The sequence below is a fragment of the Meleagris gallopavo genome, chromosome 3, assembly GCF_905368555.1.
Source record: "Meleagris gallopavo chromosome 3, MGAL_WU_HG_1.1, whole genome shotgun sequence".
Classification (NCBI taxonomy): Eukaryota; Metazoa; Chordata; class Aves; order Galliformes; family Phasianidae; genus Meleagris; species Meleagris gallopavo.
The window spans coordinates 26623778-26640519 of NC_139406.1; the positions used below are offsets into that span (position 1 = coordinate 26623778).

At 39.6% G+C, this 16742-nt stretch overlaps 1 protein-coding gene across 2 annotated transcripts in view; it reads left to right on the forward strand.

Annotated features, from left to right (window-relative positions):
• Positions 1–16742, forward strand: part of VWC2 (von Willebrand factor C domain containing 2) — a 56017-nt gene that overhangs the window by 6600 nt on the left and 32675 nt on the right. For both annotated transcript variants that reach the window (XM_085220484.1, XM_085220483.1), the window contains exon 3: positions 2155–2284. In XM_085220484.1, the coding sequence (XP_085076610.1) occupies positions 2155–2284 (130 nt within the window). The remainder of the gene's footprint in view (positions 1–2154; positions 2285–16742) is intronic.

Here is a 16742-nt window from a genome sequence, read left to right on the forward strand (position 1 = left end):
ACACATCTTATACACTGTATAAGAGGAAAGGGCATCATTCCAAATTATCATTACTAGACAAAGATTGGATCAGTTTTGTTTGTTGTTTTGCAGTATTATCAATGCTTTACTTAATGGTTTGTTACTGTAGAAGTTTTAGACTTATGCATAAAAATGTTGAAGCCTATTGAAAGCTATAGATTTGCCTTGTTGAACCTTATCCTTGGAACTGAGTTCTAGTAGCACTGATCAAATAGGATTTCTAATTTTTTTTTTTCATAATTTAATAAGCATTTCTTTCTGCACCTAAGTCCAGAGGGAAGACTCTTACTAATGACTTGCAGGAGCTCATTTTTGCTTACGTTCAAACTTTCACATGGAATTCAAGTGACTGCCTGAAATAGCTGACTCTGAACACTAGATCAGAAATCTCCTCATCTGCTGACGTTCCAACTCTGCAAGTGAACATGGCAGTCTTTGAACAATTACAAGACAAAGTTCCTGTCCAAAAGCCTGCAATAAAAGTCTGCGGTAGTGGGCTGTCAGCCTCCATGTAGCATTTTATAAATGCATGATGTATTTTTGTCCTGAGTGGAGTGCAAAGCAAGGGGAAATCTAGAAGCAAGTAGCTAGCAAAGGAAGTCTGAAATAAATAATAGTAATAAAAGCAGAAAGCAACACAGCAAGAGACCCTATTTAGGCATTCTAAGTAGAGGGGATGGTGTTAAAAGATACACGAGTGCATAAAGAAATGACAGTCCTGGCAGGTGGGAAGAGAAGTGGCAAAGCATGGATGAGCATTTAGTTGGAGATGATGCTGTGCAAGCATCAAAGTATTTGAACTCAGGAAGTGAGAAAGATGTGAACAGGACAAGCAAGCCAAGAATGGACTTGAGGGAAAAAAAAATGTGATAGGCTGCTTCAGAAGGAGGGAGAAGATACCAGAGAATCTGCAAGTTAGAGATCTGCATGATTCTCCATAACAAAGACTATATTTTTTAGCTTTGAGGTTACTCTGCTCATGTTGGAGAAATGCAGAAGCTGGTTGTTTTGTACCAGCTGGAATCTGGAATGGGAAAGACTGCAAGCAAAACCAGCCTTGTCGAAGTGTTAACCTTAAGTAAACCTGGAATGTGCACAGATGATGTATTTAGAGGATCACTGTTATTAACATGCAGCCAGATTTTCATCCTGTGCTTTGAGCACAGATAGCAATGTTGGGCTTTTTTGAGAATAGTGATGCAATTTAACGTATACAGTTTCTTCTTTGGTGCCCTTCCTTTACCTCTAGCTCCTCTAGGAGTACAAGGACATTAGAGATGCCATGTGCAGCACCTTGTGGGGAAGAGAACAACTGGAATTATACATCTAACAAATACAGACGTTTTACAGTCCACATCTTTCCTACAGGGATCCTTGATTCCATTTTGTTAGAAATTAATTTAATTGAAGTAGGTCATTTAAGTAGTTATCTCCTGGCGCTTCTTTTCTGCAGAATTCTTCAAAACCAGTTACGTTTCAGGAGGTAAAAAAGGATGACCCCATTTCTTTCTTTTTTGGCTTCGTCTCTTTCTTTGAGTTGCATTTTCTTTTCAGAAAGTTTCACATATTACAAAACAGTAGTTAACCCCTGGGAAATACCTGAATTCACAGGATGTTTTTCCCTATTTCACAATGGCAATGATCATTTTCAGTGAAGTTGCATTCAGTGAAATGCAACTTCCTGCCACCAAGAGGTTTCAAACCTGGAAAAAATGCAATGAAAATTTCCATTAAAAGGAGTTTCATGTTTCATTTAGCAAAAATTCTCCTTTATTTTTAATGCAGTGTTTTTTTGCTAAATTATTTTTTGAACATCCAACAAAATTAAACAAAATTTCAACTGAATTAAGAACCTATTATGCTGGAATTTCACTAAAAATATAGGAATATTTTTACTTTATTTGTGTTAAAATCTAAGAAGTTGTTGTTCCCAAGATCCCTTTAGCAGTTCCATTTGGAACACAGCAGAGTTTGCGACTCATTTTGCTGCAGACCTGTAATTTTGCAGGAGCCCAGCCTTGCCCTCTGCATTATTCAGACCATAAAAAGCATTTTTTTTTTTAAAGAAGAAGAATAAGAGATAAAGGAAAGAAGAATTGAAAGTATTAAAAGTTGAGTGGATTTGTGTTTCAGGTTTCTCCATGTGAGAAGTGTCGCTGTGAAGCCAATGGTGAAGTGCTGTGCACTGTGTCAGCTTGTCCCCAGACCGAGTGCGTGGATCCAGTATATGAGCCTGATCAGTGCTGTCCTATCTGCAAAAATGGTAAGTGACTGCTGGAGAACTAGAAGGGGGTTTCTCTCAGAGGGATCCAAGTGGCTCTGTTCCATTTTTGCAGAATAATTTCCATTGCTTCCTCTTTCTCCAAAGGGAGATGGAGAAAGATTGTGTAAGACTGGTGCCTTCCTGGTGTGAGGAGTCCAATCTCCCACTGACTGAGGTGGACTCAAATATGACTTATCAGTATTTTTGTTACCCAGGAGACTTAGAGTGTTAATGCCATTTATTTATGTGGTCTCTGGATTGAAACTGTAAATAAACTTATTGTAGATATGTTTTATATAGCCACACTAAAATGCGTGCAGGCTCTTCATGTTATATACCTTTCAGTTTGAGAAGAAAAGTTACTTTTTTTTCCCCTCCTCATTTCCCGTTTCACAGATTCTTCTCTTCCCCCCTCCCCCCCCCTTTTTTTTTCCTGAGGCAAATCAAATGTACCTTATTGAGCTCATTTAATTTTCATAACTAAATGAATTAAACTCCCAAATTTAATTGAATATTTTTTGTAACTAAATTAGACAGAAAGTCTCTCAACTCCCAGCAAGGGCTTGCATTAGATCAAAGTCTTGGTCTATTTAGAAGACAAAAATTACATGACACACTGGCTCATCACTTATAAAGAAGAAATGATAATATATTAATAGAAATGAATACTGCAAAATCTCAAATTATATTTTAAATGAAAAAAAAACATTTGAAAATATTCAGGTAATTTGCAGCCGTATATTATTTCTCTAGAATAGGTTGGTTCCACTGCATTAGCTAAAACAAACTGATTAAATTTGTGAAAAAGCTAGGGAAGGAGAGAATGTGCAGCATGTGCTTTTCAGAAATTCAACAGTAGATGATAAGGGATAGTTAATTGCATTGCAGGAGTTTCATTTGTATGGACATAGAAGTAATTGCTTCCCATCCCTTAATTGGTTGTTACAACCCTGAAGGAATTTGTTCCCATCGGTACAGCTTAAGTGTACTCTGCTTTTGGAGATGAGGACAGGTATTTCATGAGGCACCAAGGACTAAGAGACTGTTGGCAGGAGTAAGGTCTGTTCTCGGTGCCAGGGACGGAGTTGAAAGCACAATGTGTTAAGTGTTAAGTATGCATGGTCTTTCCCTCTGACTGTCTCCAGAGGTGCTTGCACTGTTCGGAGCTCCAACGACTTTTCTGCCAGCACGTGTTCTCTCATACTTGCGGTGGTGGCCATCTCCCACTTGCCTCTGAATTAAGCTGGTGTGACAATGTGGGGTTTGGTTTAACTGGTTCCAAAGATCCCCTGATGCATTTCCCAGAAAGGAGGCCTGTTTCAAAAACCATATGTAAACACGCCTTAGTTATGACATGACTGCCTGCTCTTTAAGCACAAAAGCTGGATTACTTGAGTTCTGCCTGCAAGCAGAGAATGTTCATGCCCTCAGCTTCTGAATCCCCAAATTAATTGCATATTCCTTCGGTATACCCAGAAGCTGGCATCACTGACCCAGTTTCAAACCAAGGTGACCAGAGCTGACTGTTTCCAGTGAGCTGTCCTGTCACTTCTGTGCATGTCAGAGGACCAAGAGTGGTTTTCCTTGTTAGCTTTTAGACAAGAAAATAAAGCCATTAACAATAACAGCAAAAACAAGATGTTTCAAAAGAGGCTTGACTTTTCTGGTTCAACACACAGCTTTGGTATATTATTGTAAAGAAATTCCTGAGAAATCCTCTCAATTTAAGGAGCTGATTTAGAAAATATCAGGCAGCTTGCTTTCAGAGTTTATTGTAAAGCATGGAATGTGTGTAGTTTGCAAGGAACTCTAGTGAGTTACTGAATGTTTTTAATTAGATTGGAGCAAAAACCAACTGAGCAGGAAAACCTAGCCTGCCTCATCCCGTCATTTTCAAGCCTATTGGAACAAATGCGCTGTGAATGTGAGTCAGGGGAAACAATCACAGCATTGTGCTGCAGGGCTGATTGCAGCAGGGATGACATCAACAATGTCATGTTAGTAACCCACAGGAGCTCAAGAGATGTACACCTTGCTCAGCCACATAGCCCGTGTGGTGGGAAAGGTGGAACCTGCCTTTCTAGAGAGCCATGGAGAGTGTGCAAGTGAGATGACTGCTTTCATACTCAGCATCCTACTGTAGATAGAACAAGAAAAGGTAGAGGGTAAAGTTTGGGTTCTGTGTATTGAATAGAATTTGTGCACTATAAATGAATAAAATCCTATTTAGATATGCCTCCCATTCCTGGCACTTTATACCATACAGTGCTTTCCCAACCTCCCTGACCTGTAGATCACTGGCGGTGAACCAACAGGTTTGGAGCTAGACGGTTGCATCCATCACCAATAGGAACTCACACAAATACCTGAATAAGATTTGTGGAGGAAAGTTAGGGGGAGCTAGTCATGATTAGGAATGAGTGAATTCAATCACCTGGCAGATGTGGGACAATGTATGTTCTCTCTTGTAGGAAGGAGAGAGTGACTTCTTTGACTTCTTTAACCTGATTTCACAGAAGTGCCAGCAACTCTTCAATGAAGGAGGGATAGGCTGTTGTGCAATGCTGCATGTGCATAGTTTCATGTTTATTTTCAACCAAAGAAATGAATGGAAAACTTGCAGAGCCAAAAACCGCCTCACATACAGAATCTCATAATCTTCTGTATCACATTCTGTCTGTCAAGAAAGAGCCCAGATACCTTCATAGTTGAAGATGTCACTTTCTTCTTTGTGGACAGGGACAGGCAGTACTTCAACGAAGTGTTTGTTCAGAAAAGTAGCTTACAGGAGGGATGAAAGGTGTACCTCACTGATAAAATCTTTGGTTAGGGGGAATTTGCTTCCTTTTTATATCTTGAGGCACTATAAGAAGGGAGCTGCTTTGTGTTTATCACATCTATATGCCCTGCAAAGATGCAAAGTACAGACAGAGAGGAATGGAAGAGAGGCTTTCTTCATGTGGAGGTTGAGCTTCAGGTAACCAACAGCAGCAGTAGTAAAAAAAAAAAAAACAACGCAAACTTAAATTGCATTTCAGAGAGCTGTACTGGGTAACAAGTGCCCTGTCCTGTTCTTCTTCCTCCTTTGTGGTTGCTTCTGTAAAGGCAGACCCTTTTTTATATCAATACCAATATGCTGAGAATCAGGCACAAACATTTCTACAGCTCATCAGGAGTGAAGAATGAAGATAATAAGCATAGCACTCTTTCTCCATTAGAAAAAGGTTGGGTATTTGTTGCTAGTGATTCATTTGGGTGGCGGGGGAATGGCTAATACCAAAAGTGAATTATCTTTCTAAATTGAATTACCTTGCTTGTCTCTTCCACTTCTGCTCTCTGTTTGAGCCCCGGTAGCTGTGCACAGCTGAACTGAGCTTGCTGTGTGGGAGGCAAAACCAAAGGTCCAGATGGAGCCTGAAAGGGAGTTGCTAGAAAAAAAACAAAAACCAAAAAACACAAACAAACAAACAAACAAAAACCGCAGACCATTTTGTTCCAAGGTCCCCAGCAGTTTTTTGTTTCGTTGAAAGATTATCCCAGACAGAAAGAAGCTGGTCTAGGTGCCTCCTTAGCACTTACCTGTTTGTGCTTCAGAGGCTTAGATAGGCTTCTGAATGACAGGTGGGAAGCTCAGTTTGTGTGAAGCACTCTCAGAGGTACAACATAGCTTTGTCTCAGTTTGAGACCCAGATCTATTTAAAAATGGTGGAAAATGTGTGAGCTGTGGCCTGGAGACCCATCCCACCATAACAAGGCCAAGGGAACTTTCTCCAGGCAGACACGGGGGCACTGTATCATGGCAGTGAGTTGTTTGCTCTTCCTGCAGCCCCAGCCTTATACAAGCACCATGGAGAATCTGACCTGTAAAATTTAATATCCTTCTACAGTATGCTTAAAAAAAATATTATATCCCGTCAACCGTATATGGCCTGGTCTCAGTAGCAGAGAAAGTGTTGTAATGCTGCTCTGGTAGATGTCAAGGCAGGACTATTGCAAACATCAAGAGTTGAACTGCTGAAACTTAAATAAACAGTATCTTTGATTCTTCTCTCTTTTATCTATTTTTGGTTTAAAGACTCTTTTCAGTGATGTCGTGGCAAATAATTTATATAAAGCAGAGAAGACGCAGAAGTTTAAAAGTCAGGGAGTGATTCTTAGTCTCCCTTAAGAAAGGGATCAAATCAGGTGGTCATGGTGATCTTCTGGATGTAATTATAGGATTACAAAGTAACTGTAAAATCCAGTTGCTAAGATTGAAACAATACATCATTTTACTAAAAAAGGAATTTTCATTAAAAAATAACCTAGTAAACAAAAAATCCTTACACCCTAATCCCTGTTCTGTCCGTGCTCTATGCGCCAGTATTTTGCTCCCTTCTGCTGAGTTCAGTTCAGGCACTCAAATGCCTTTATGTGGATAGTTTTTATTTTGTGTTTCTGTGATCTTCAGTCACTTAGCAAAAACTTCTGCAGAAACTTTGTGCTTTAATTGGCTGTGTTTCACAAAATGATTTATAATATGGGACTGTTAACCAGAAAATATTAATGTTTCAGTGGGAAAAACACCATTAAAGTTTCATGAACAGCTGTATGTGATTAAAGTTGCCTAGTGAATATGCAGGTAGGTGAAAAACTGTAGCAGAAAATTTGGCAACTGTTTATGGAAAATAAAGAAATATCAGACTTGTTCCTTTATGGTTGCTTTGAGTGTTTAGAGTGGCTTCAAATCTAGTAGGTGAAGTCAGTAATCTGGTAATAGTAATTTTTATTGCTTCTGTATCTTCTGTTAATGAAATTGCGAGGAAGATCAGTCTGAGTCATCTTGTTTCAAGAGATCCCTTTAACACTATTTAATCTCTCTCTCTGCTTCTAATTTTTTCCTCTTTACTTTGGAAGATTGATGGCTACACAAGCCGCATGTGGTTCCAGTGCAGAAATCCCAGGATTTTGTTGTTGGGTCATTTTTTTTTCTTTTGGATCAGACCTGCTGTAATGTGCATGGATTACCACTGCAAAGTGATGAGGTGGTGAAACAGGCTGCCCAGGGAGGTGGGGGCATCACCATCCCTGGAGGCTTTCAAGAAAGGTGTAGTAGATGTGGCACTGAGGGATATGGGTTAGTGGACATGGTGGTCATGGGTTGATGGCTGGACTGGATGATCTTAGTGATCTTTTCTAACCTTGATGGTTCTATGATTCTATATGTATGTACACACAATGAGATCCATTGTTGACTTCGGTATTTCCACATTGAGCTAGCTAAGTAGTTGCGGATGCTGTAACTGCCCCAGAGTGTATTTCTTCAGTGTGTATGTTACACTGGCCTGCAAAGCATTTGGTTTACTTAACGCTAGACAGTTATCAGAGGATGAGAAGGATCTGTCTGAAGACATGGCAAAATGAGTTATACCAGTTATACCGAGCCTTAATCTGTTAACGGGAAAAATCTCTATATTTATTGCATAGAAATCTCTATATTTATTGCATAAAAGTACCATGTATATGTATTCTGTTGTTTTTATCACTATAAGCCAAAAAGCTTTCAGATGGGAGTTCTGCTGTTGACAGGCAACAATAACTGTGCTTGAGTATGTAGCATCCTGTCATTTTGCTCAGACATGTGAGGGCAATCTGAAGGTATACTAATGCTTAAAGTAGTGCTTATATACTAAGGCAGGAGGATGCAGAATAACCTATTAAAATATTAAGGCAGTGTATCCTATAGGCTTTCCAGAACTCAGTCTGCAATATTTTCTCATTACAGACTGCTGTGGTGAGCTTGAGCAGCTTTTCTTCAGGAGCCAGTTTTTCTCTCTTCAGTTGATACTGCAGGCTTAGCTGCTGTATTACTGCTGTATTCTGTCCTGTCAGCCATCCTTGACAGCTGCTGGCAGGGACTGCCTCTTTGCTGTAGGTTAAACAAGTTGGTGAGGAAGTGTGCCATAGGGCTGAGTGGAAGGGAGAGTCCTGGGGGAACGAGCTGCGCACTCCTCCTAGTGCAGTCAGGACCTTGCTTCAGTGTGTCACGGCTCCTTCAGAGGTATTTAGCTTCAGCTCCAGGAGCAGAAAGATGAGAATGCTCCTTTTGTCAATACAAGGAACAAACAAACAAAAACACAAAAAATCACCTGAAATTCTTGGGGGTGTGGGAGAGGAGAATAACTTTTATGACAACTTACATGTATTAGAAAAAGAAATACATACTTCACATTGCTCTTCATGATTCTGTTATGCACCTACCATCCTGGATGTATTTCAAACAGAACAGTGCCTTCATGGTAATATCCACCGAGATACTGCGGTAAACAGCGTGCTATCACTTGATCTGTTGACAGCTTCTCTTTCACATGGAGGCACACTGGGGGATTTCTTGTTTTCCAGTGAAATGAGTATCCCGTCTTCCCTCAAAATGATCTCATCAGCTACTTTTGTTTTTTTAAAACAGCTTTTCATATAAGAATTGTTTGAATTTGTGTTACAGTATAATTTGCACATACATACGGAGTTAGAAAAGATGTTAAGATATCCTGGAGCTTACGTTGTGCCCCACACACTGCATCCAGTGCTCTTTCTTTGCTGTTCAGAGAAAGTTCTGAAAATTAGTGCTAAGAGAAGGGAAGTTCTTTCTGCATTTGGTTTTGGTCTTTATGCTGATTCATCAGGGAATATATTTCCAGTGTTAATATTGCTCCCAGATTTTGCTCTTGGATGTCTATTTTAATTTTGTATACATTGCTTACTGGAATTGTGGCAAAGTTTTGGAGGGCATGTCTGAACCCAAAGTCTGAAATATTCACATGCATTTCACTGTATATCCTTGGAATAAAATTCTGTATCAATGGAATACCATAGTGTTTGATTAAACTTTGATCTCTTAGATTCAAAAACTCTACCTTGTTCAAGATTGAGCTGCAGAAAGTTTGTGTATTTTCTGACATTAGCTGAACCACAGCACCTGTCCATTTCAGCTTTCAGCTGTATTCTCTACAGATAGTTCCCCTTGCAAGTAGAAGCTAGGCACTACAACAATACAGTGTTAGGAGTACATGGCTGCTGGGTATTTTGCAATGCAGATAAAAGGAGCACTGAAGAAAGATACATACTTTGTGTATTGTCTTTATATATATATTTTCATTGCTATTTCATTAAGGCATCAAAGAGTGCTTGGCTTCGAGGGGTGCTGGAGTCTTGTAGTGAGGTGTTGCAATTTGTTAGTATACAGGCAGTGCATTCCTCTGGTAAGTGATACACTCAAAATCTCCTTTTACCTCTCAACACAGTGTAATTTTCTGTGCTTATTTTTCCACAGGTAGTTAGAGTGTAAGGGTTAAGGAAGATGTGAATTGATTTGGATGACTTATTGCCTAATGGAAGCTGATTTTGTTTGGCTGAGGTTTTCAGACTTTGTTTGTTAATGCTTTGCTATTCTCTCATTTGCGCTGTGCCCCCAAGGTGGCCTTTCCACACTGGGCAGCATTGCTAATGTGAGGGCTGCCCAAACTCCTTGCAGCTCCTCCTCCTTTGGGATGTCTTCAGTTTTAAAAGAGCATGATAACCGTCTCAGAAGTTTGTTTCCAGTCCTGTTTAAACTTCAGTTGTGAATGAAGAACAGATCTGATGGAGAACACGAACTTTTTTTTTCCTTTCTTGACATTATATTGACCAGGGGCTGACTTGTATGGCTCTTTACATGTTTGGAACAGGACTCTGAATGAAGAGGAGTTACAGGTTCTCACCCAAGAGGCTGAAAAGCCTCTGATATTTTTGTTAATATTTGTAAAATTGCAGTACTTGCTAATTTTAGTCTCATGGCTGTAAATGGTGTCTTACTGTTTCAGACCGCTGCTGTGGGGAACTCCTCTGTGTTGTGTGCTGTGACAGTCCTGAATTAAGTCCCTGACAATTACCTTTGCCCAGCAGGTCACCCATCTGTATCAACTGGATATTCGAATGCTGTCCTAATTTAAAACCTTGGGTTTTAAGTTGGAAGCAGCTTTCACTTCGTGAACCCTTAGATTGTTTCCTTGCAGTTCCAATTATCCATGCAGTTTTGCTTCCTTGAGCATGTTCAGCTATGTAGCTGTGATTAAAAATATAAACAGTAAATAACAGTTTCTAAATAATTCCTTTACCAGCACAGTTACCATAATGATTAGCATTCCAAAGATGACAGGCAACCAAACGTTTTTATTGCTTTTTTCATTTAGGAAAATGTTTTAAATAGAAGAATGATTTTCTACCAAAAAACTTCATTTTCTTCTAAATGCCCTTCTGCGCAAAGTCTTGAGCCTTTTCTTCTGTGCTGGAGTCCTTGGATGGGAGTAATTCTGGCCTGTGTAAAATGTGTGAAAACCAGTCTTTGGGATGAAGAGTATTCTCCTCTTGACCCCTGATTGTTTCTTGTGATGTTGGAACACACTGCTGTTGCACAATGGCTATTTATGACACTACTTTGAAGTACTTGCAGGAAGGCCCTCCACAAGTCAGCTAATACAGTACCAGGGAACCATCTTTTTACTTGAGGCTCACATAACGCGTCATTTATTTCTTTTGTTTTCCAGTGGAATTGATCAGATTTCCTGCCACAGTAATGGCAGGAAAAAGAACAAGCAATACATTGTAGCAGGATTCGAAATCCTATTCGGTCATTAGCCTCAAATAAAAAAACATCTGTATCCAAACAATTGCTTTAGGACCTCTTTTGTATGAAATATTTACTTACAACATGTCACATCTTTTCTCAAAGGTAGTTCTGCAGGACTGTGGTGTTAATTGCTTTTCTCAGAAAAAGTAAAGTTGTTACTTCCTTTGCTCCAAAAGCATTCTTATTCCTTTTTGATAATACTAACCCAAACTCTATGGTCTAAAGTCCTCTGGAACATTTTCAGATCAGAATGGAAATTACAGGTTAATCTAGACAATTTAGGGGGAGATATGCAGTTAATGAGTCCAATTAAAGATAGAACAGAAAGCAGGAGTCGTGACTGTTAATGATCTTTATGAAGCTGAGTAACAAGACAGCACAATGGTAAATGTAATTGACCATACCCATATGTCAGGTAGTGAGAGAAATTGCTTGGGTATTTTGATGACCTCTTATTAAAATTTCTGCCAAAGGGTTTTAGTTAAATATCAATGAGAAATGCTTTCTATAAACATCTGTCAGGCTTCATTAAGAAAGGCTTGCATTTATTAGAAGTACGCTGTTATACAAAGACTGGTTCCTCCCACCTTATTTGTATAATGCTATGTGTTTGCTGAGCACTTAGCAAGAAGAGATTGCAGAATTACAGAGAGGAGCAGCAAGAAAGCTTTGAAGCCCACTGAAATTTCCCCTAAGATATTAGGTTAGGGCTCTGGTGTTCTTAGCACTTGAATCAGACATTGCAGGGTTAAGTGTTGTACTGAGGGAAAGGGGTATTACCAACAAACATCTTCCCTGTATCCATAAGGCAAAATCAAGAGAGAAGGAAGAAAATCAGAAGTCATCATACATATTGAGGTCTTTGAGTGCACCATATAATTAACCCACATAACACACTGCACAAGAGAGTACAGATAATCATTTACCAGTGTTAAAATAAAGATCAGATCTTTGATGTGAGGAATAAAATACCAGCCTGCGTAATCAATGATTATACAGATGTTATAATTAAGAAATATCCAGGAAAGTTAGGCTAAGTAAGATTATTGCAACAGGAAGATAATAATTGAAAATGCTAACCGATGTTGTAGGCTTGCAATGTTCTCCACAAGAAGTGATCTCTAGAAAAAGATTCTTAGTGGCAATCAGCACTAAAATGGGATCTAGGAAGGAGGAGCCAGGCTCCACCCCTTCCAGTAGCACAGGTGAATTACCTTCATTTGTGCTCCCGTGGCTGACTCATTGCTTGCCTCAGGTGATCAATCAGAGGTTCAGGCTGTGATTCAGCAGTTCCTGTACACAGCCTTAATCCAGTTACAGTGAAACTCCTTGGAGTTATATACTGTAGTCTGAAAGAAATCTGGTTATAGGAATTTTTTATTGTGTGAGCAATATTCAGTGTTACTGTTTCTTCCTGCTGTCCACATCTTAGAATTTCCTTTTTGAACCACCTCTTTTCAAAGCACTTTGCAGAAAAAGGGCTAGGCTACTTTGACTTTAGCCCAGCCAAATGCATCCTGGAAGTACACTTATCTTCTGACTAAGGCAAACAACAAACCTAATTAAGAAATCTTCAGAACAGTAGCAATCCATCTCCCACACAACTGTTGCACAATCATTTTGATGTGTGTTGGAACACAATAGCACCATCTGAAATTATGCTTTCAAGTTACTCAGTACATGCAGATGATGGAGAGGAGAACTAATGAGGATGCCTTTTGGCATGTTCTGCTTTCAGCTATTCTATGAAGCTGTGTTTAGATGACCTAAAGGTAGGTCACCCATAAATTGCTTGTATAATCGCCATTCATGCTAAGACGGCAGTGGTTGGTCAAAGAGCTCTCTGTCATTGCAGTTTGTGTGTTTAAAGCAGTCTTTGGAAGAGTTAATTAAAATTAAAAATAGGCCTCAAAATAAAAAAAAATGATAGCAGTTTATAGAGTTATTTGTTATGTCAGTGCAATAGAGAAATGTGCCACCCTGCAATGGAAAGCTAATTATTTTCCTGCCATGGTAGCTTGCTAACCTGATATATTGCTAATGAACGAATTAGATGGAGGCTTGGCAGCCACTAACGTGAGCAAATGATTGTTTTTAAGACCAGTTCCCTGATGCTGAGGTCCAAGTGAGGTAATGATTATGACAACTTTCAGAGACCATTCTGCATCTGTTATTTAGTGTATCACTCTCTCTCTCTTGTCCCATAGGTATTTATATCTAATTATCCATGTGCATCCCTAAGCACTCCTACATACAGCTGGAATACATCAGAAAATCTCATTACCTGGTCTGTAGCCTAAACATTAAATCTGCAGGCTCGGTGTTTATTTCGCTATGTTTAAATAAGGGATGTTTCCCTCCTGGTATTGCTGTTGTGTTCTGTTGGGATCAGGTGAGCTGCTAGCACACAGGAGATTGCTAACATCTCCTGTGGAGGAGCAGTGGAGGAAGGGGGGTCTTTGTATGCTGCCTGACTTGCTGACAAGCACACCTTCTTGGAGTGTACCACATATGTACCTGCGATACTGGAAAATAACCTGTTTTCTTGCTGGCAGTTCATCAGCAGAAAGCTTTTACCTGTTGTACAGTTTCCATTATGGGATAACATTTGCTGGTGTGAGAAGACTTCTTCATTTCACATCAGTGAAGGGTTTAATCTATAGTCTTTTTAGTTAAATTCATTCTGATGGCAGATTATTTGCATTGAAAATAGCTGGAGAGTCATGTCAGTTATTTTGAAATATATGTGCTTGTATTGATGCATATGTGGATACACGTGTAACTAACTCAGTTTGGACTCTGGTCTGCTGTGTTGCCTAATCCTTCACGGGGCTGTTGTACACTCCTGCTGTCTGTGCAGTCCAAACCCATGCTCCAGAAGTAACTTCCATAAAGATTTCCATGGTATCAGCTGTTTAGAGGAGCCCTCTGGAAACCTCTGCCATCCTTGAAGCAAGTTTTGGGGATACTGAGCGGTAAAGTGAATCTGGACTCCCATTTTGAGTCCTGCTACTAGAGATAAATATTCTGGATGAGTAGGCGGCAGAAAGTGAAAATCTCCCTTGTCTGTAGCTCATGTACCTGAATTGGAGATATATCTTTAACTGCATGTTGTTGGAAGTGGGAATGGAACTGTAGAATCACCTAGTCATCTAGATTGGAAAAGGTCTTCAAGATCATCCAGCCATCAACCTGACCTATTGAGTCCTTGCAGATGCGAGATTCAACTCCACCCAACGACTCCATAAAAAATTAAATTCCCATCTATTGACACTAGAGGTCAGTGTTAAAGTAATTTTAAGGTCAAATCTCTTTTTACAGTGTAGCGGATGGTCTATAAACTGGGGCAGACTTTGGTTGGCTATGGCCCAGGTGGGATGAGAATGTGACACAGTTCTGTATAGGTGGCATAAGGGCAGTGGGGAAACTTATCTGTGAATATGCTTTTCAGGAAGCTTAGCATCAGTTAGGAACATTGTAGATGCTTTAATCCCATGAATTCTTTGTTTGTGGAGTGTGACATTACTGGACTGTCTACTGTGAAGTCTATTACAGTGTTTAGTGTCTTCCAGCAAACTGGTATTATGGATACTGCTGTTGAGAAGAGAACTTGTACACTAAGGAGAGCGTGGGAATTGTGTTAAGTAGATAAAACAGAGAGTTTAAGTAGTTTGATTGAGACATTTCATACATCCTTGTACTCCTTCTAGTTTTAATACAGTGATTGCTAATTTACATCTACATAAATCACAAGATGATTTGATCTGTTACCTTCTTTTTCTCTCTCTCCTTGTTTGCCTGCTTAATAATTATATAGCTCTGTGTGTTCTAAATCTGTATGTTAATTCATTAGCAGGAATCCAACTGAATAGCAGTTAAAATCACGTTCAGCCAGGGGATTGAAAAGAGAACAAGATATAGATACTGTTATGATACTATTGAGATTTGTTGCTCCTTACATGTTGATAGCTGATATGTATATATATGAGTGCACGCTGTGTGGAGTAGAAGACATAAAACTACTTTACCAAAGCCCTGACTGTAACTTTGGCATCGGTCACATCTATCACTTTGGAATATCCCAACCAAAAAATAGTGGTATTTCAAAGTCAGAGCTTGCTATGAGTTGAAATTATCAGAATATTTAGGGGGTTTAATTTTGATTTTTTGAAAATGTGTGTTTTGTTTAAATAAGGTCTAGTTTTTGATGCGCAGTTTTCCCTGTGGAAGTTGCTTGTATAGATACAAATCTCAAATAACAAGATGCATCTGTTCATACAGGAATGCCCAGTGAATGGCCAAGTGGAGCTGTGTGTGTTGGGTAATGTAATGTGCACTTACAAAGCTTCTGGATAATCGTAGAATCATAGAACGGCCTGGGTTGAGAAGGAGCACAGTGATCATCTAATTTCAACTCCCCTTCTATGTGCAGGGTCACCAACCACCAGACCAGGTTGCCCAAAGCCACATCCAGCCTGGCCTTGAATGCCTGCAGGGATGGGGCATCCACACCCTCCTTGGGCAACCTGTTCCAGTGCGTCACCACCCTCTGTGTGAAAAATATCTAAATTACTGTCTCCCTGAGAATGCCTGGCCTCAGGGATACAGGAAAAACACAACCAGTCTCTGCAGCTCAGTAAGCCAGCTCTAATCTTCTTGAGAGGGATGGGACTCTTGAGGAGTTGCTGTTATCTTCTGCCTGTGAACTTCTTCCAGAGTTGCTTGTCTTTGGGGTTGTGATATGTGCTTTGTTCATAACAGATTGTGCTTAGCAATAATTGGAACTCTGTCTAATCCTTTCTGTTTTAGGATATATTGGCTAGGAAATGAATTATATGACACGAAAATGCCTGGAAAATAACAGAGTAGTCTCCTGTGAATGTGATTCTTCATCAGTATGTGTCTGAACATTGAGATACACACTGAGGAAGGAAAAATAGATGGCGCAGAAAGGAAGGAAAGCTTCTCTTGATTTCAGCGAGTCAGTGGTGTCTCATGCGGCCTTTGTAATTGTGAAATAATGAACTTATTTTCAAACAGAAGATTAATAGATTATATTTGCCTTTATGATTAAAGATAAAATAGCATGATTTAAATGGGTGTCATGCCTTCCATTTATAAAAGGTGAACTGATGACATTTGCATTTTGTGCTGTCTCAAAGCCTTTACTTTCCTAAAATTGTTTTACTGTGACAACCCAGCCTCAGTGATAATTAAAAAGAGAATAGCTTAGCATAAATGCATGTATATGTGCTTTCAAAATTTTCATAGAAAGACAGCTGAGTAGTTTGCAGCAGTGAACTCCCACTGCTGTTTTCCACAGAGAAAATTCAAGAAATACTGAAGAAAACCCAAAACCGAATGTTAAAGCTCTTGCAAGATGCACCCGCTGAGACACTGTGAGTCAGTATAGATGGATTTCCGTGGATTATTTGGCAGTTTCTTAACATGACACAGATTTATTCAGTCAACTAACATTTGTGGGGTGTTTTTATTAGGAAGGTCAATGATCTGTCTGAGTCTAATTATTCCATCTGGCTACTGCGCTTAAGGCACACAAGTTTCCTGCAGCTTATGTGCACAAACGTAGTTAGCATGTTATTTATTTAGCTCTGACTTCTCAGCTGAACTGAAAGGTGTCTGCTGACAGCTACATTGCTAAGGTAGCCCGGGATGTGGGTCGTGAAACAGACTTGAGTTTACATCTCCAGCTTTATGGAGAAAGCTTCTGCTTCTGCTCTGCTGTCATGACTCTCATTTTCATCATTGCTTTTGTACTTACTGTATTGTCTCAGAGGACAAGCAGTGTGTTGA